Source organism: Pristiophorus japonicus, chromosome 15 (assembly GCF_044704955.1).
Source record: "Pristiophorus japonicus isolate sPriJap1 chromosome 15, sPriJap1.hap1, whole genome shotgun sequence".
Taxonomy (NCBI): Eukaryota; Metazoa; Chordata; class Chondrichthyes; family Pristiophoridae; genus Pristiophorus; species Pristiophorus japonicus.
The window spans coordinates 168,693,923-168,714,612 of NC_091991.1; the positions used below are offsets into that span (position 1 = coordinate 168,693,923).

Genomic DNA, 20,690 nt, shown 5'->3' on the forward strand with positions numbered 1-20,690 from the left:
TTCCCAGATTTTTTCTCCCTAAATTGGCCTAGGTTTTTAATCTGGTTTTTGCTTCTCTCAGAAGATCACATAGCTTCGGTTGGGGTGGAGTGTAAGAGGTGTCGCAGTTGTGTGAGGCAGACTGGTTGGGCTGGGTGCTCTTTGCCTTTCTGTCATTGTTCAGAGGTTTATATGTAACCTTTAGGGCTGCTGATCAAGAGCCGAGCGGCTCTGTCGGCCGGCGTGGACACGATGGGCCGAAATGGCCTCCTTCTGCACTGTAAATTTCTATATACACGTGGGATAAACCAACTGAGCCATCTAGGGAGCCTCAAATCAGCAATTTTCAAACAACTGTCCAGTGAGATAACTTACCACGCGAGGAACACACCATTGAACACATTTGTCTGATCAAGGTGATAAAGGTCATCAACAGAATAACATGTTTCTTCCTCATCTAACCAAGGCAGTCATAATAAAAGGCACTAGGTTAAATAAATACTTTATCTCAGAACTTACCATCATCTTTTGTCCTCTCCATTAGAAGTGGTGAACTTGACACTCCATCCCCAATCCTGGTAAATGCCAAAACTTGAATCTCATATTGACCATATTTCCTCAGGCCATTCAGGACAACAGACTGTGTAAAGTTTCCTTTCACTAGATGTGTGAGAGTGCCCGATTCAGAATCTCTTTCTTGGTACAGGATCTAGAACAGTACATATATATTGTTTAGTCTACAGCAGTGAAACTGCATTTCTATTATTCCATGCATAGTTAACTTTGAGTGACAGGTCTATTTCATCTCAGAAAATATGTACATCTTTTCTGAAATAACACTGACAAAATTAAGATTCTAATGCTCAATAATGTTAAGTACAATCACAGAAATTTACAAAACCCAACAACTTCTCTTCAATCACAAGATTTTTGAAATAAAACATTAAAAATGAAATTGTTTTTCTTTTCTGGAATCTGTGTTTTAATCCTGCTCAAACTTTTGAGATGAAAATCTTATTTGTACGCACTCTGCATAAAATTAATTTATAGCTTGTTACACAAATTTGCCCACAATTCACTTCATACTGAAACTAAACTGGAAAACACAAGGATAAAGATCTATGCAACCTAAAATTATGATTAAGCAACCAAGATCTTATCAAGACAGCTCGAAAGGGTTTTCACTTCGGCTGATCAGTGTCAAATGAAGTTCAATAAGGGCAGCTGCATAGTACTGGGTACTAGAAATAAGAATGCAAGTTTGGGGCGGGGTGAGGGGGCGGGTGGTGAGGGGAGGGGTGTATAGAGAATTTAGTACAGCTGGAGTCAGCTATACACTGTAATATTGCCTCTAAGTCAGAAGAATGTGGGTTCAAGCTTCACCCCAGGAATTCAAGCATATAATCCAGGCTGATAGTTCAATGCAGTACTGAGAAGAGCTGCATTATCAGAGGTGCCTTCTTTCAGATGAAATGTTCAACTAAGGTCCCATCTATCAGTTCAGGCGATGTAAAAGATCCCATTGCACTATTCAAAAAAGAGCAGGTGAATCCTCTGGGTGTCCGCATAACATTAATCATCCCATCATCAATACCAAAAAATAGAATAACTGGTTATCAACTCATTGCTGTTTGGGGGATCTTACTTTGCAAAAATTGGTTGCTGTGTTTGCCTGAACAACAACAGTGGCTACACATCAAAACACATTCACTGACTGTAATGCACTTTGGGATGTCTGAGGATGTGATAAGTACAAGTTATTTTGTTCGTTATAGAATTGGTATTTTGGAAGAATGAGGTCAAATGGGCTTTCTTCATCCGAGCCTAACTTGCAATGGCCTCTTCCTGTTCTTAAAAGTTCTTATATTCTTATGAGGGCTGGTATAGGATATACGTACATTTACATTGGGGCTGCTATTTTGAGACTGATGTTAAAGCACATTGAAGGTCAACTTCCTTTTTTAACAAAAGCATGAGAAAGTGCCTGTTTTTGTCTGAATGAACCTATTAAGGAAATCTCAGAAATTTGCACATTTCAAAGCTGCCTGTTCCTACTGATTCAGTTAATGGATACTTTTCATTAAGAGAGGACTTTATCTGACGGGGCGAGCAGTGGAAACTTTACCCTACAGTCACCAACATCCCCGAGTCCCCCACCGTCAACTACTTGGGGGTAAATGAACAAAGGTTTAACTGGACTAGCCATATCAACACCACAGCTACATGAGCAGGGCAGCAGCTGGAAACTCTGTGTTGAGTAGCTCACTTTCTGACCCCTCAAAGCCCCTCCATTGTCTAGCAAGGCTCAAGTCAGGAGTGTGATGGAACAATCACCACTTGTTTGGATGGGTGCAGCCGTAGCAACACTCAAGAAGCTGGACAACATCCAGGAAAGAGAAGCTCGTTTGATCACGCTCCTGTCACTGGACTCAATATTTATTACCTTCATTACCATCGCTCTGTAGCTGCAGCATGTACGATCTACAGATTGCAACGCAGAAATCCACCAAGGTTACTTTAACAGCTCTTCTCCCCACTCACCCCCTCCTCCCCCCACTCCCCCATCCCATGATCCCTGCCACCATGAAGGATAACAGCAGCAAAGACATGCCAGCACCTCCAAGTTCCCTTCCAAGTCACACATACTAGCTTCACTTGGTCATATATTGCTGCTTCTCCATGATCGGTAGGTCAACCATCATCACTTCAGGGCAACTAGGGATGAGCAATAAATACGGCTCTGGCAGCATCCCAAGAACAAATAAAAATTAATTCATTCATTCATTCATTAAATTAAACCACTACTAAAAATGATGTGTTTATAAAACCATACATGACTATTATAAATAGAATAGCCTGTGAAAGGCAGTGAAATATGATTTTAATTCCCACTCATGAAACAGTCCATAACTCAGTTAGGGAAATAAAATAATTGAATCATTCTCTGCAGCTTATCCTTTATTTAGCCACCTAGATTGTTTTTAACCCTTTGAGACATATGGTAATGAAGATTCTTCTCATTTCTTAAGTAATATGATGCGGTCTTCAGAAAGAAATAGCTGGATTACTAATCCACATTTTAATTCCCTGTAAAGTACAAAAGAATGACGAGATTAAAATATTTGTGGTTCAAATCCTTGTGGAGCTAAAGGCTTGAAACAGACTAAACTGTACAAATTTGACCAAAACCCTCCATTTTTTTCCCCATCAGAATCTATAATTTGTTTATTTAAAATCGACTAATTAGTAACTTAGACCTTTTTGAAGTGCATGGCTTAGCAGGTTGATTAAGGAGCAGTATTGACAGTGATTTTCCCAGCCTGGTGTTGAAGCTTCCTGACAGATAACAGCAAGGGGCTAACTTGAGGTACAGAGTTAAGAAAATAGGAAAAGTTACATCAAAAAAGTTAATAGTACAAATGTTTCATCTAAAGCTAGCCTGACTGGCTTGGAGATTACTAAGTGTTAGCAAGTAGTATGTTATTGGACTCAATCTCAAGTGCAGCTGCATTTACAGCCACAAAGTAAAGTATGTTGCATTTGCATATCAACCATTTGTTTTTAACCTGGTTCATTTACATAATGGACATTTCATGAGCCAATAGATGAAAAGCACCTCACCCACTTACACACAAACAGCAAACAGGTAATCAGAGTTCAGTATATGGCTGTTTATATGTAAAGTTGGGTTGAGTCTTAGATTAAGGGTTGAGGGAGATTTAGTGTAAAAAAAAATGCTGAATTCATCGTAACTTGCATACTAACTACATGACTGCATGTCACTTTGGATGGATTATATTTCATTTACGCAGCAGCAGTTAAAACCTGATGAGCTGAGCTCCATAGTATGGACAGCAACGTAATGACCTTGCATTAACCCACTGTCTTTCCACAACACAGGAACAGGAGCAGGCTTTTTGGCTCCTTGAGCCTGTTCAGCCATTCTATTAGATCATAGCTGATCTGTACCACAACTCCAGTTACCTGCCCTTGATCCATATCCCTTGACACCCTTACCTAACAAAAATCTACCGACCTCAGTTTTGAAAATTTCAATTGACTCAGCATCCACATTTTTTTTTAATGTTGAATTAGAAGTTACTCTCTGCATGTATGATGGTGCTTTTATAATAATGCTGGGAGAGTGCCATGAATTAGAGAATTATAATCAATGCTTGCTGGATTTTCATCATCAGGATACTGCAGGTCCCTTTGTGGTCAAATAAGATGTTGCCTTCTCAATTTTATTTTTGCCTCTCTCAAGAGTATACATGGCTGTTGGTGGGTGGGGACCATTGGCGTTCATGTTTCCTAGTAGCAACACGGATGAATGGGAGACCCAATGGACCAGCTGGTCCATCTTTTTCGTATGCACATCTTTAAGGTAATGGTACCCAGTACCTTATATCCCAAGATAAGTCCATTTTGATCAGATTCTGGGACTGGTCCCCACATGACCAGGATCTGTGTCGAACTCACAGCCTCTGCTGTAACATTTCCTGGAGCAGCTGATGGAACTGAAAGAGCAAGGAAAGAAATATCATTATAACAGTTAAAATCATAGGAACCACTCACTTGACAATATGTTCAAAAAGATTCGAAACTGTAGTCTGCAATTGTCACAGCTGGATAAAATGCATGGAAGTGCTGAAAATATATATTCTACTATTACATGAAGCAGAGGGCTGGATTTTAAGGCCTCCCACCTGGTGGAAATGGGGCAGTAGCACCTGAAATTGGTGTAAAAGAACATACCGTCCATTCACTGTTGCTGTGGCAGTCTCCCTTACCACCAAGGCTAGCGCTGAGCCTGCGGCCAACATAGCAGTGCCTGGTCTCCAGTCGTCCTGGGCCCCCTTGCCACTGGACCAAGACCTCGTTCAGCTAAGCCCCTGCAACGACTATCCCACGTTAAAAGATATCACGCACAGGCATCTTCCACTCTTCTAACATGAAGTTCGGGACCTGGAACGACAGGACCCTCATGGACAACCCCAACAGCGACAGACCGGAACGCCGCACCGCCATAATTGCCCGGGAACTTAGACACTTTGATATCGACATCGCAGCCCTAAGCGAGACCCGGCGGGCAGGGGAAGGCCAGCTCAAGGAACAAGGTGGAGGTTACACCTTCTTCTGGAAAGGGAAACCAGAGGCAGAACGCCGATTCCACGGAGTCGGCTTTGCCATCAAAAACAAGCTGGTTGACCGCCTCAAAGATCCCCCCTGCGGGGCTAACGAACGCCTCATGACGCTTTGATTCATCCTATCCCAGAACCAGTGCGCCACAGTCATCAGTGCTTACGCCCCAACACTCGATGCAACAGATGAGGCCAAAGAGGGTCTTTACTCCAACCTCCAACCACGGGCGACAAACTGATCCTCCTCGGCGACTTCAATGCCAGGGTCGGCAGGGACACAGACCTCTGGGGAGGCGTGATTGGCAGAGAGGGGGTAGGGAAAGCCAACTCCTGCGGTACCCTACTCCTGCCAAAATATCTAGAACATGAACTTGTCATCACCAACACCTTGTTCCGCCAGAGGGACAAATACAAGGTAACTCTCCAGTAGCAGGCAATTAGCAGCTAGTTAAAACCAGTTCTGTAAACGACTGACCAGTAGTGAGTCATCTGACCTAGATACAGTTTAAAAAGAGGCAGCTCGTGCAGAGCACCGAGTGCAACAGCATAGAGTGGCATTTGTGAGTTTGGTAAGTGGGTGAGTTCGGGCAAACGGTGCTGTTTTGTCTTGTTTTTCCTACCAGTGCTGACACAAGAGCAGCTGATAAGGAGTGCGAGAGCAGGAGTCGGAGGCCCAGAGACCAGCCCAACCAGTTGCAGGCAAAGATAGAGGGGTGCGAAATCGAGAGGTGACGTCACAGCCAAGCTGGTAAGTGGTTGGCTGTTCGACTGGTAAGTATAACTCTCTTTCAGACTGACTTTTAATTTGGTTTAATTGGCAGCGAGCTACTAAGTAGCTGTTTGGTGTTTAAGTAAATTTTAGTAAGTAAATTAATTTAAGGGTTAAGTCATGGCAGTAGAGCTCGGACCCGTGTCATGCTCCTCCTGTGCTATGTGGGACGTCAGGGACGCTTTCCAGTGTCCCTGACTACCGTGTGCGGGAAGCGTGTCCAGCTGCAGCTCCTGACAGACCGCATGACGGCACTGGAGCTGCGGATGGACTCACTCTGGAGCATGCGCGATGCTGAGAATGTTGTGGATAGCACATTTAGTGAGTTGGTCACACCGCAGGTAAGAGTTAGGACAGATAGTGAATACCAAGAGGCAAGGCAAGAGCAGGAAGGTAGTGCAGGAGTCCCCTGCGGTCATCTCCCTCCAAAACAGATATACCGTTTTGGATACTGTTGGGGGAGATAATTTACCAGGGGAAGGCACCAGCAGCCAGGTTCACGGCACCGTGGGTGGCTCTGCTGCACAGAAGGGTGGGAAAAAGAGTGGGAGAGCTTTAGTGATCGGGGACTCTATTGTAAGGGGAATAGATAGGAGTTTCTGCGGCCGCAACTGAGACTCCAGGATGGTATGTTGTCTCCCTGGTGCAAGGGTCAAGGATGTCTCGGAGCGGCTGCAGAGCATTCTGGAGCGGGAGGGTGAACAACCAGTTGTCGTGGTACATGTAGGTACCAACGATATCGGTAAGAAGCGGGAAGAAGTCCTACAAGCTGAATTTAGGGAGCTAGGAGTTAAATTTAAAAAGTAGAACCTAAAGGTAGTAATCTCTGGATTGCTACCAGTGCCACGTGCTAATCAGAGTAGAGGGAACAGGATAGTTAGAATAAATACGTGCCTTGAGCAGTGGTGCAAGAGGGAGGGATTCAAATTCCTGGGACATTAGAACCAATTCTGAGGGAAGTGGGACCTGTACAAAAGGGACGTTCTGCACTTGGGCAGGACTGAAACTGATGTCCTGGGGGTAACATTTGCTAATGCAGTTCGGGTGTGTTTAAACTAATATGGCAGGGGGATGGGAACCTAATGAGCGAGATAGGGCAAAGTAATATGGACAGAAACAGATGGTAGAAAGGTAAAAAAGCAATAGTGGAAGGCCGAGTAAACAAAGGCAAGAAACAAAAAGGGCCACATTACATCATAATTCTAAAAGGACAAAGGGTGTTAAAAAAACAAGCCTGAAGGCTTTGTGTCTTAATGCAAGGAGTATCCGTAATAAGGTGGATGAATTAACTGTGCAAATAGATGTTAACAAATATGATGTGATTGGGATTACAGAGACGTGGCTCCAGGATGATCAGGGCTGGGAACTCAACATCCAGGGGTATTCAACATTCAGGAAAGATAGAATAAAAGGAAAAGGAGGTGGGGTAGCATTCTGGTTAAAGAGGAGATTAATGCAATAGTTAGGAAGGACATTAGCTTGGATGATGTGGAATCTATATGGGTAGACCTGCAGAACACCAAAGGGCAAAAAACTTTAGTGGGAGTTGTGCACAGACCTCCAAACAGTAGTAGTGATGTTGGGGAGGGCATGAAACAGGAAATTAGGGGTGCATGCAATAAAGGTGCAGCAGTTATCATGGGTGACTTTAATATGCACATAGATTGGGCTAACCAAACTGGAAGCAATACGGTGGAGGAGGATTTCCTGGAGTGCATAAGGGATGGTTTTCTAGACCAATATGTCGAGGAACCAACTAGGGGGGAGGCCATCTTAGACTGGGTGTTGTGCAATGAGAGAGGATTAATTAGCAATCTCATTGTGCGAGGCCCCTTGGGGAAGAGTGACCGTAATATGGTGGAATTCTACATTCGGATGGAGAATGAAACAGTTAATTCAGAGACCATGGTCCAGAACTTAAAGAAGGGTAACTTTGAAGGTATGAGGCGTGAATTGGCTAGGATAGGTTGGCGAATGATACTTAAGGGGTTGACTGTGGATGGGCAATGGCAGACATTTAGAGACCGCTTGGATGAACTACAACAATTGTACATCCCTGTCTGGTGTAAAAATAAAAAAGGGAAGGTGGCTCAACCGTGGCTATCAAGGGAAATCAGGGATAGTATTAAAGTCAAGGAAGTAACATACAAATTGGCCAGAAATAGCAGTGAACCCGGGGACTGGGAGAAATTTAGAACTCAGCAGAGGAGGACAAAGGGTCTGATTAGGGCAGGGAAAATAGAGTACGAGAGGAAGCTTGCAGGGAACATTAAGACGGACTGCAAAAGTTTCTATAGATATGTAAAGAGAAAAAGGTTAGTAAAGACAAACGTAGATCCTCTGCAGTCATATTCAGGGAAAGTCATAACGGGGAACAAAGAAATGGCAGACCAATTGAACAAGTACTTTGGTTCGGTATTCACTGAGGACATAAACAACCTTCCGGATATAAAAGGGGCCAGAGGGTTAGTAAGAAGGAGGAACTGAGGGAAATCCTTATTAGTTGGGAAATTGTGTTGGGGAAATTAATGGGATTGAAGGCCGATAAATCCCCAGGGCCTGATGGACTGCATCCCAGAGTACTTAAGGAGGTGGCCTTGGAAATAGCGGATGCATTGACAGTCATTTTCCAACATTCCATAGACTCTGGATCAGTTCCTATGGAGTGGAGGGTAGCCAATGTAACCCCACTTTTTAAAAAAGGAGGGAGAGAAAACAGGGAATTATAGACCGGTCAGCCTGACATCGGTAGTGGGTAAAATGATGGAATCAATTATTAAGGATGTCATAGCAGCGCATTTGGAAAGAGGTGATATGATAGGACCAAGTCAGCATGGATTTGTGAAAGGGAAATCATGCTTGACAAATCTTCTGGAATTTTTTGAGGATGTTTCCAGTAGAGTGGACAAGGGAGAACCAGTTGATGTGGTGTATTTGGACTATCAGAAGGCTTTCGACAAGGTCCCACACAAGAGATTAATGTGCAAAGTTAAAGCACATGGGATTGGGGGTAGTGTGCTGACGTGGATTGAGAACTGGTTGGCAGATAGGAAGCAAAAAGTAGGAGGAAATGGGTACTTTTCAGAATGGCAGGCAGTGACTAGTGGTGTACCGCAAGGTTCTGTGCTGGGGCCCCAGCTGTTTACATTTGTACATTAATGATTTAGACAAGGGGATTAAATGTAGTATCTCCAAATTTGCGGATGACATGAAGTTGGGTGGTAGTGTGAGCTGCGAGGAGGATGCTATGAGGCTGCAGAGTGATTTGGATAGGTTAGGTGAGTGGGCAAATGCATGCCAGATGAAGTATGATGTGGATAAATGTGAGGTTATCCACTTTGGTGGTAAAAACAGAGAGATAGACTATTATCGAATGGTGACAGATTAGGAAAAGCGGAGGTGCAACGAGACCTGGGTGTCATGGTACATCAGTCATTGAAGGTTGGCATGCAGGTACAGCAGGCGGTTAAGAAAGCAAATGGCATGTTGGCCTTCATAGCGAGGGGATTTGAGTACAGGGGCAGGGAGGTGTTGCTACAGTTGTACAGGGCCTTGGTGAGGCCACACCTGGAGTATTGTGTACAGTTTTGGTCTCCTAACTTGAGGAAGGACATTCTTGCTATTGAGGGAGTGCAGCGAAGGTTCACCAGAGTGACATATCAGGAAAGACTGGATCAACTGGGCTTGTATTCACTGGAGTTCAGAAGAATGAGAGGGGATCTCAGAAAAGTTTAAAATTCTGACGGGTTTAGACAGGTTAGATGCAGGAAGAATGTTCCCAATGTTGGAGAAGTCCAGAACCAGGGGTCACAGTCTAAGGATAAGGGGTAAGCCATTTAGGACCGAGATGAGGAGAAACTTCTTCACCCAGAGAGTGGTGAACCTGTGGAATTCTCTACCACAGAAAGTTGTTGAGGCCAATTCACTAAATAAATTCAGAAAGGAGTTAGATGTAGTCCTTACTACTAAGGGGATCAAGGGGTATGGTGAGAAAGCAGGAATGGGGTACTGAAGTTGCCTGTTCAGCCATGAACTCATTGAATGGCGGTGCAAGCTTGAAGGGCCGAATGGCCTACTCCTGCACCTATTTTCTATGTTTCTATGGTCTGGCGCAGAATGAATGAATCATGGCCTCTGCCTTCCTTGCCCGCTGCCTCTCTGCACGTTGCTGATGGCGATGCCTTCTCCTGCATGCCGCCTGTTTCTGAGCAGATTCACCCTCCTAACATTCCTCCCATCCTCAGGGTGAACCCTGCCAAGCAGGTCTCTGCAGCCGACAGGCCTCCACTAAAGTGTCAGACTTGAATGTTGTACAAAAATACAGGGGTATGTGCAAATCTCTGAGCAGCACTCAGCAGGTTGAATGGAACCAAAACAATTAATAAAACTATGTGAAAAGATAAATACAATGTATGCTGGAATCTGAAATAAAAACACTAAAATTAATAAAACCACTTCCCCACCAAAGGGCCCCAATCGCGGCAACACTCCAGCGGTGTCCCGTTCGAGCACCGACTTAAAATACCTCGCGGGGGCACCGCTGGGAAAAGTCTTACCTTTTTGCAGCTGAAAATCCCTGTTCTTGCCGCTTTTTAGCAGCCCGCTCGCTGCAGAGCCACCGCTAGAAAGTTACCTTTGCAGCGGCTTCACCGTGCCGTTTTTGGCGGAAGTGAACACCGCTCAAATCCTCCCCAAGCTGAATATGGCTCAGGGAGGGAAAAGTACACGACCACAGCGGCCGATCGATTTTTTTCGATTGACCACCCAAACTCTGAGGTAGCCGTCCCTTCGGGGACAGTGAATTTTGGCCCCAATGTCTTTTCATCGTTTTATAGTGCTTATAATATATGTCAGTGGGTGTAACTATAGAATTTAAAATAATCATGAAAAATGAAACTATTTTAAAATTGGCTTTTCTGAGATTGTGTTTATAAAAAGTATTGCTTAAGTGTTAGCTTTGGCTTTGCTTCTTATTGATACACTTTCAATAGTACCATTTTTATCTCAGATGCTCTTATCTGGTCAGATGAGGCAATTTAGACAATACAATGTACAACTTGGGAGTCTACTCAGATTATTAGTTAACTTGTGGCAACACCATTTCATGACTATGCTACAGTTAGTTTAGGATTATAGCCTAAGATTGTTTCTGATTAACTACAAGATAGCACAGAATCGCACTGTAATACCCCATAAGAAGAATTACTGACCTCTGCTGAGCTGTCTAGGAGAGTTGTAGAGTTGAAGTGAGGAGATAGTCCATTGCATTATGGTACATCAGAGACCAGGTAAAAAGGCATTGTCAAACACTTGGAGTCAAATCAACTGGCCACCATCTCAATTAAGTAATGCTACCTCATGATAACTCATTGCTGAGTTAATTATCTCAGGTGGGTGCTGCAATTCGGCTTCAGTACTCTCGGATACGAGAAAATCAACCAGGGCTCCCAACCGCTAGAAAACAAACAGCTAATCCGAGTTGAAATACTTTTGAAGTGTAGTCACTGCTGCAATGTCGAGAAACATGGCAGCCAATTTCCACACGGCCAGATCCTACACACAGCAATAAGAAAAATGACCAGATAGCTGTTTCAGTGGTGTTGGCTGAGGAATAAATGATGGTCTGGACACCCTTGCTCTTCTTCGAATGGGATCTTTATGTCCATCTGAGAGCGCAGACAGGGACTCAGTTAACGTCTCATTCAAAAAATTCACATCTGACAATGCAGCACTATACTGAAGTGTCAGCCTATATTATGTGCTCAAGTCTATGGAGTGGCGCATGAACCCACAACTTTTTGACTGAGACAAAATGTTACCAACCGAGCCAAGACACTACGCCTATTATGAGACTGAAGCCACTCTGGAATAAGAACCAAGTCTGGAGCAAGAAAAGGCCATTTAGCACATGAAGCTCACTGCAACCAGAGTCTATGAATGATTATTGTGTCATGTTATCCCCGGTGTCCTGGCCAATATTTATCCCTCAATCAACATAATCATTATCATATTGCTATTTGTGGGAGTTTGCAGTGCGCAAGTTGGCTGCTGCATTTCTCAATTACAACAGTGACTACACTCCAAAGGTACTTCATTGCCTGTAAAGCGCTTTGAGATGTCTGGTGGTCGTGAATGGCACTATATAAATGCAAATCTTTCTTTCTTTTCTTTTATCCTGTCCTCTGCCCTTACAATCATAATCAAAATGTAAAAGAAAAGCAGAAAATGGTATTTGACATTTTTTTTTAAAAAGGGAACTTATATAAGTGTCTCAATCAATATTTTACTGATAATTTTAATTTTGGTTGGTAGAAGCAGGTAATAAAAACGTTTTTAAAAAATTGTTTTTTCCCCAGTTTCTCCTCCCCACCCCGAAGGTGCCGACTCTTGTTGGTGCATGGTTTCACAGGTTTGGCTGCCCTTCGGTACTTAATAGCCATTCTTCTTGTGCGAAGTTGGCTAGTGATTGTAAGTGGGCTGTTTGCACATGCAAGACATCCCATCCAAGACTGATCTTATCCGTTGCTCAATGTCCACACACTTGCTTTCCAACAGATGCCATGGGTAGCAATCAGCAATGAGAACCTAGCTTATTTATTTTCCCCCTCCCCCCTCCGAGTGTGTTGAGGTCACACTTAGTATCCTTAGAAAACCCGCCCTGGGTGAAATGGCGAGCATAAACCCAAGTTCTCCCCCTCTAACTTTGTTATTGACAATTCCAATACTGTATTACAGAATGTTTTACCTACTACAGTTTGTGCATTTAAGTGTGTCTAAACTGGACTTTAAAATCAAGTTTATTATTTTATCCTTGCGCCAGTCTCGCTCTACTTAACACCAACAATATTATTGACAAACAGAAGATGTTCAATTTGTAACTGTCCTTGCATTATAAGGATTCTGCTGCCACCTTCCACTCTTTGATCAGCAGAGACTGAGCTAGTTGTTCTGTAGCTACCATTAAGACTGGCTGACAGTAAGTCTGCCTCAGGGCTTGTTCTGAAAGTTGTGACTTACCCCCGAGATTCAGCATATTGTTGCTATACTTTGCTCCATCCAATTTTGACCCAGCTCAAAATATGCAAAACTCGCTCAAAAAGGCCAAACAAATGCAAAAGCAAGACTGCATCTCAGACTTTCTACTGGCTGAGTCCAGTGCTGCACAGCTACCCATTGATTTGAATTTATTTTACATTTTAAAATGCATGTTTAGGATGACACACAATATGCAACAATGAACTGTATATATTCATAAAATCACTATTAATATTCCTACGGAACATAGAAAATAGGTGCAGGAGTAGGCCCTTCGAGCCTGCACCGCCATTCAATGAGTTCATGGCTGAACATGCAACTTCATGCAACGCGAGTCTGTGGTTCGGTGGGACTGTGCCTGCCATATCCCGATTTTAAGAGAAGTTAAATAAAGCTCTGATACTCGTTTTTCAGGTTTTTAGAAAGAATGTTGGACCATCAAAAATTAGAAAAAGAATGGCACTAAACAACTGCGATAACATTAAAAAAAAACACCTTTCATATTTTCTGTGCATTTCTGATGCTTTTGAATATTTTGTTTGAAGTCTGAGTGGTGATGAAACCACTGGGGGAGCTGGCTTGGAGGAGTTACACAGCTCACTGAGCCCAGCAGCACAAGAAATCTGAATTAGCATACACAGTTGAAATGACAAAGCTGCTGAAACACTGTAGGTGAACAACTTTATCTCCGCTGACATTAATTCAACACCACTAGATTGTCAGTCTGAATAATTCCTATACGCTGGGCCTTATAAACACGAACTCATTAAACAAAAATATCAAAGGAAAGGTACAGAAAAACACAAAATGATGTTTAATATGGATTGGAATTTTTGTAGGCTACTTGTAAAGAAAGACAATGATGGGACAGCATAGCATATCCCTTTCACCTCCTGGTCCTGAGTCTATGTGCAAGTCTCTCCAATAGCTGTGGCCATCCAAAATGAAAAGACTTTGAGCAGATTCAACCCAGTGTCTCATAGGCAACTCACAACACAAAACTATTCAGAAGGCAGAGATTAGCAAAACTATTCAAACAGACCATCAGGATAGCTGCTGTGGGACATGGACAAAATAAAGCATCCTGGTGCAGAAGATGCTGCAGTTAAGGGCCACTGTTGGCCCAGAAAAGAAAAAAATAACCCTGCATCTGATTGTGCTATGCCTGACTGAGTGTGCTTGATGCTCACAAAACTGGGAAAGTATTCCATCTCCCAGCAATGATATTCTGCATCTTAATATGCATAAAAGTTTGCCAAAAAATATAAATTTAAAAAAAAGAGGTAATAATGCCAATAGGCTGTGCCTGAAGATGGCAGTTCCACTTGTTTCCCCTCCCCATAACCTCCTAATCCTGTTTGTCGTAACAGTACCTGATTCCCTTGTACGCCCTCGGACTTGGTTGCTCCAAGGTCCTGAACCAATGGCATTAAAAGCCTGGATCTGGAACACATAGTCAGTCCATTCCTCCAGGTCCTCGATGGTGATCTCCCGCTCCAGACGATCATTAACAATCGGGGTCACGGGTGTGCCCTGACCATCTAGTCTCCAGTATTTAATTCTATATCCAACCGATTCAGGGTTACCATTATACCCAGACTCTGGAACAGGCTGTGAGCAAATAGGTTTTTAAACAGATTAAGAATCAAATGCTCCAATGGAATTAACATGCAATTGTGCTTCTGAGCTAAGGCTGATACATTACATTTTTTTCTGCAATTAACTAGTAAATTATTTCATTTTAAAAAGATATTGTGTTGCTAATCCCCATGAAGAGGATACACAATTAAACTTGATATTGAGGAGAAAAATGGGGCAGATTTCCCTGTTCCAACACCTGGGTTTATTGGATTGCAAGGATGTAGCAAACGCTGGAAAATGATGGCAAATTGAGCAGGCTCCTCTCCAAGTGTTTTTTTTCTCCCTGCTCGGTTTTCCTCGAGTCACTGTGTCTGGGATCAATACACCTTGGAGCTGGAACAAGAATAGCTGCACTCCCAAAAAATGTATGACTAAAATGCCTTCATTATGGGGGAAACTTTTCTCTGGTAACAACTACAGACTGGTAGGTTTTTAAAAATATCGTATTTTTTTGAGTTAGTTCTATTATATTTCCCCGTGCAAATTCTCCTAAGCTTTAAAAAAAACAACAGGATGAAACAAATGCAATCTCCTGTTTCAAAATCTGTTGAAAGACCCAAGAAATAGAATACTATACATTTAGAAGTGTCAAAAATTGATTTGTGTCAAAGGCAGATCACAATGCATTAATCTGTTAAAATAATAAAATGTTTCCCTATTGAACCTTGGGAAATGGTTCAGAAATTTCATTAGTAAGGCTTGAGAGAGCAAATCCATTTGATCCAGAAAGCACACTGAGGAACTTTTTGACCTTGTGTTTTGAACATAATCTGAGTAACTGCAAGTTACAGATGAAAAGCTTGGGGCAAACTATAAATATAAGGAAATTCTGGTGAGATATAATATATTTGTTGATAGTGAGAGATGTAGGTCGCTGTCTATTGACTGTACAGTAATCAAGATTTAAAACAAATCTCCCTTTCTAGAGAGTAAATACAAGTGGCTTCAGGACTTTTACTACTAACAGTTTCTGAAGAATTTTAGGAATTCTATAGATGGTGGAATATTCTTCCTTCCTTTATCCTGACACCAGATGATAAATATTTGCCATGTCTTGAGTACTAAGTTTGCTTTAAGCCTTAGTGCTGTTGAAATACTCAAGTGGATGACCTTGGCTAATCACCAGCCAGGCAATCAGCTGAAGTCTAATTGGAGCTTTGTATTAAAGCTGAAGTGTTTCAATGAGAAGTTTGGAGCAACTATAATCAGCATTTCTCTTTTTTTCCTCGGCTTTACCACAGCACCCAATTCTTGAATTAATCCAGTTTATCGCTTTTACACTCTACATGGAAATCCATTTCATGGATTGATCACGGTGTGAAGAACTTCCTGATTTCAGCCCTAATTCTGCTTGTACTAGTTTGAACCTATGTCTAGTTGTCCTGCTTGGCATTGGTCAAATATGTTTAGCATAGAGTCTAAGGGGCAGAAATTGCCCCCCCAACCAAAGCGGGGCGCACTCTCCGATTTCTTTGGTGATTTACCGCCCCAAGGTGGTGGTTCAAGGGATTTTGCCCTCTTTTCTTCTTTTTGTCCGGCGGTGTGGTGAAGTGTGGCTGTGGTGGGGCAGAAGTTGGAGGTGAGGGGGGGTCTCACGAGCATCGTGCTGCCGCGTCACAATGTCCCTCCCTCCCCTTCAGTTAAAGGGGAGGGCCACTGCCAGCTCTGCAGCCACTTTAGTGGCACCCACTGGGCCACCAGGGAAGGATTCGGTTGGACCAGCTGTTCGGCATCCAAGGGAGGGGAGGGGAGGGGGGGGGGGGGGGGGGGCGGACTGCCTTTTGGCGGCCTGGCCGAACCCTTGGTTGCCATTGTTGGACCGACTTCGGAGCCGGCCGACAATTAAAATAAAATGACCGCCGCGGCAGAGAGCCCTCCTCTTTAAGGGCGGATGCGTCGCCCAGCCACAAGAAGCTTCCTGCTGGGGAAACCTGTTGAAAGCACCAAGCAGTGGCTAATCCACTCTCGTGCGGCAATTTCCCATGTGGGACGGAAAGGGGGTTGCACGCTGGTCGGTAAGGGGTCGGCACGTGCCAGATGGGGCGGGAACACGGGCGGGAAGGTCACGTACACTGCTCCAAAATAAAGGAGGACAATTTAGAAAATGTCGACCCCTCCGCGCCGACCGAGCGGTGAATGCTTTTTCGTCATTGCTGCCTCTATGAGGCGGTAACGGTTCTTAAAAAAAGGGGCAATTTCGGCCCTAAGACTCAGGTCATCCTTAGCTATTCCAACACCATTCTTGAGTATGTGTGTCACCCATTTGTCCTTCCTACCTGTAGTACTTCACACTTGTCAGCATTAAATTCTATCTGATAATATTTTTCTCACTTACATATTCAGTTCAACTCATTTTGTAACTTCTGAGCAGTTTCCTCTGATCAAACTTCTCCTAGTTTGGTGTCATCTACAAATTTGACCAATTTGCACTCAGTTTCAGAATCCAAGTACTTGATGTAAGCTTGACACTGCAGTGGTTCTAACTCCGTTTCCTGGGGCATCCCATGGAGTGCTTCCGCTGCTTCAGCACAACTCCTCTATTAAGAACCCTCTTGTTCAGACTACATGACTTTTGTCATTTGGACTGATATGGAAAGCATGTTTCTTGCTCAATTTTGTTATTTGGTATTTTATTAATTTCTTTCTATTGTGATTACACAGTATCTTCACTTACCACCCAGCGAACCCATAGGCTGGTCTCACTTGCTGTTCGCACTGTGACGCTACCAGGTGCTATATCTGGTGGAGCCTGCAGAGTTTGGATTACACGGGAAGGCCAACTTGCAGGGCTGGAGCCTACTATATTCATCTGCTTTATTCGAAATCTAATGACGAAATAATGATGCACATTTAACACAAGAATTGAGCTCATTGTTCAGAGCAATATCAAATATAGATCTTTACAACATTAGCAAGAATAGAAATGCAATTTTCCCATTAGCCAGGTAGTCAGGCATATTTCGTTTACTTATTATTATTAAAGTTGATAACCCATGTTTGAAATCGGAACAAAAATTCACATAAGTAACGTGTCTTTTACTCAAGGCAGCTAGTGACATGAGTTTGTGTATGTACTTGTGCTGTGCTTCAGTGATCTAGAGGTACATAAACAACACACACACACACACACACACACACACACACAGTGAATTCTAAATTCTCAGCTCGACTGTTACAAGGAGGTGCAGAGTAGATGCCAAATGCTAACACAGCAGCAAGAAGAAATAAATAAGACTGAAGGGTAAGACTGTTGTTTTCTTGTAAATTTCTTCCTTTTCCTCCTGCAGGCAATGCAGACACCAGCAGCCTCTCCCGAAACCTTGTCTGCGGTTAATTTTTATAGGTGAGGTAAAGAAAATGTCAGCAAGCATTTTGACCAGGGAAAACAAATTGTTTGATCCTCACCTCCCCTGATGTCCAGGTGTACACACTTTGCAGCAAGGGTCACTGGACAGCAATCAGTAGTGGGAACCTTGGCTTATGTCACCCTCTTTATCCCAGACATCAAGACCAGTAATAGACTCCCTGACTGTTATTAGTGAAGTCAGCACACAGCAGCGATGCTCTGTATGGTTCAGTAGCACACAAACTTGTGCATTTACCGAGTAAGCTATCGGGCTCTCCCCCCTCGCTCACAATTTCCAACGGCTGTTGGAAAGTGGCAGATGACCTGCCTATTCTTATAGCCGCAAAATGGTGCAAGGCAGCCAGGGAGCCCAAAAAAAGAGTGGGGGAAAATAGCACAAATAGCATTTTTAAATGGTCACAAAGAAAATCAGATAACCAATGTTTGGAAAAGTAGAACTAATATTTTGTTAGCTTTTGGATCTACTGTGAATCTTGACCCTTCGTTACCAGTTTCACATAAAAGATAATAAATGGTGTTGATGCTTTTGAATCTTTCCTTTCACGAGTTTCAAAAATGTACAAAAGTCATCATTTAGAAGCAACAATCCATTTATTCATTTAACATTGTTAATAATTTTTGAAAGATTTTCTAAAATGAAGCCCAGATTGTTATGAGATAAATCAGTGAGCTGAATTATGCTTTGGATTATATTTTCTACTGGTATAAGTTATCACATTACTTATCTGTAAAATGATTCATATTGCCAAGGAACAGCACACCACACCACATCTCAGAAATACCAATCTACGGAGTTTCTATATATGCAGATGTAATGCACTTCCAGGGTTTAGAATAATGACAAGCTGTGAGCAAAGCACTGGTTTTGTGAAATTCGTCCTGTGACTTTCATTAAATGGAAGTCTTGTGTGTAGATTTAATAGAATTAGATCTAAAATGTTCCTTACTTCCAGTTTGCAAATCATAAGGGGACTACTCTCATATGAAAAAGGCTCTGTCAATCAGGTGTTCCATCTGTCAAACTAGCTTACTGTCAAACACTACTGATCAATCATGGCCAACAGTTGCGCTAATCAGAAGATATTAATTATAGCATGGCAACATCTGAAAAATGCCCCAGACATTAGTTATGTATTTCATACAAGACCTTAGTCGATTATTGTGGTAACGGAATAAGTATGTCAAATCTATTACCCACAAGGGACAAAGCTATTTTCAGAAGTTAAAAACACTAGCAAATCATACCCACCGATGCAATGACTGGGACTGTTGTTTAAAGGATTATAGAATGTAAAAATTAGTTTTCAACACCAGTTGAAAAATATCCAAGCAACAAAATATGGCCTCAAGACTTCTAACACCATGCAACAGCCTTGATAGGCGGAATGATGAAAACTGTGAGTTCTTTCACCTCACAATTAAAGTTTATTTGGGTTTCAAAGGTGCAACATTATTTTAAATCACAAGTGCGATATTTCTAACAGCATGTAATTAAACAATTTCTATTTCTTACAAATTACTGCATTATGTACACAAATAAAGTCAGTGAGTTTCCTTTTAATTTCTGCTGCACTGACACATCATTTTCACGTGCTGCAAGAACAGATGATGTGCCAAGACCACCCACATAACAGTATACATCTTCAGAAACAAGATGATTACATTACTCATGAGTGACAAAATAAGTCTCTTAAGTGGAAGTGTGTCAGTTTAGCCTTGATAGTAATACCACAAATTATAAATGATTACTTTATTTTTCATATTGTTTATGACAGTAAAGAGCCTTTCAATATCCTCCATCTACCCATGTAGATGTACAATACACTTAAAACTATTTGCCTGGGACATGCCAGCTAGGAGCAGGGTCAGGAATACTTAGTTGAAAAGCAACCCCAGTACTACAGAAGATGACAGCTGTGGAAATACAGGAAATACCTCCTTGAAGTTACTGAGTACAGCTGGGTCTTCATTACAAAAGAACTTAAGAAATAGGAGCAGGAGTAGGCTATTTGGCCACTCAAGCCTGCTCTGCCATTCAATAAGATCATGGCTGATCTGATTATGGACTCAGCTCCACTTCTCTGCCCGCTTCCGATAACCCTTTATTTACTCCCTTATCCCTCAAAAATCTGTCTATCTCCGCCTTAAATATATTCAATGACCCAACCTCCACAGCTCTCTGGAGCAGAGAATTTCATAGATTTACAACCCTCAGAGAAAAAATTTCTCCTCATGTCAGTTTTAAATGGGCGGCCCCTTATTCTAAGACTATGTCCCCTAGTTTTAGTTTCCCATATGAGTGGAAATATCCTCTCTGCATCCACCTTGTCGAGCCCTCTCATTATCTGGTAAGTTTCAATAAGATCACCTCTCATTCTTCTGAACTCCAACTACTGTGGCATTCCAGAGGTTACCTCAAAGTTATCAAAGAAAGCTTTTGCAGTCTGTTTCCAAGCAATTCCTTTGCAAATATAGTTTTCACTTTTATTGCTCTGGTGAATTCAAGGTGAACAAAGTGTTCTGATGAACAATATCCTTCTTTAATTTTTGTCATCCACTATCAGCATCATGTCAGGTGCAACATAGCAAGACGTAGAGTAAAACTCCCTCTACACTGCCCCAACAATGTGTCTTAACCTCAACCTCTGATGAGCATCTTTATTGTCATCTTTAGATGAATGTTTTCACCTCTCACACCTGCCATTCTATGGCCCGAGTGAAACGGTCAACTTTGTGACAAGATATAGACAGTTTTATG

The 20,690-nt window shown here is 42.5% G+C and overlaps 1 protein-coding gene across 3 annotated transcripts in view; it reads right to left on the reverse strand.

Annotated features, from left to right (window-relative positions):
• sdk1a (sidekick cell adhesion molecule 1a) overlaps window positions 1-20,690 on the reverse strand; it is an 892,584-nt gene that overhangs the window by 109,520 nt on the left and 762,374 nt on the right. For all 3 annotated transcript variants that reach the window (XM_070901293.1, XM_070901295.1, XM_070901292.1), the window contains 4 exons: window positions 17,240-17,390; window positions 14,298-14,535; window positions 4,381-4,496; window positions 499-688 (listed from right to left, as the gene is read on the reverse strand). In XM_070901293.1, coding sequence (XP_070757394.1) covers window positions 499-688; window positions 4,381-4,496; window positions 14,298-14,535; window positions 17,240-17,390 — 695 coding nt within the window. The remainder of the gene's footprint in view (window positions 1-498; window positions 689-4,380; window positions 4,497-14,297; window positions 14,536-17,239; window positions 17,391-20,690) is intronic.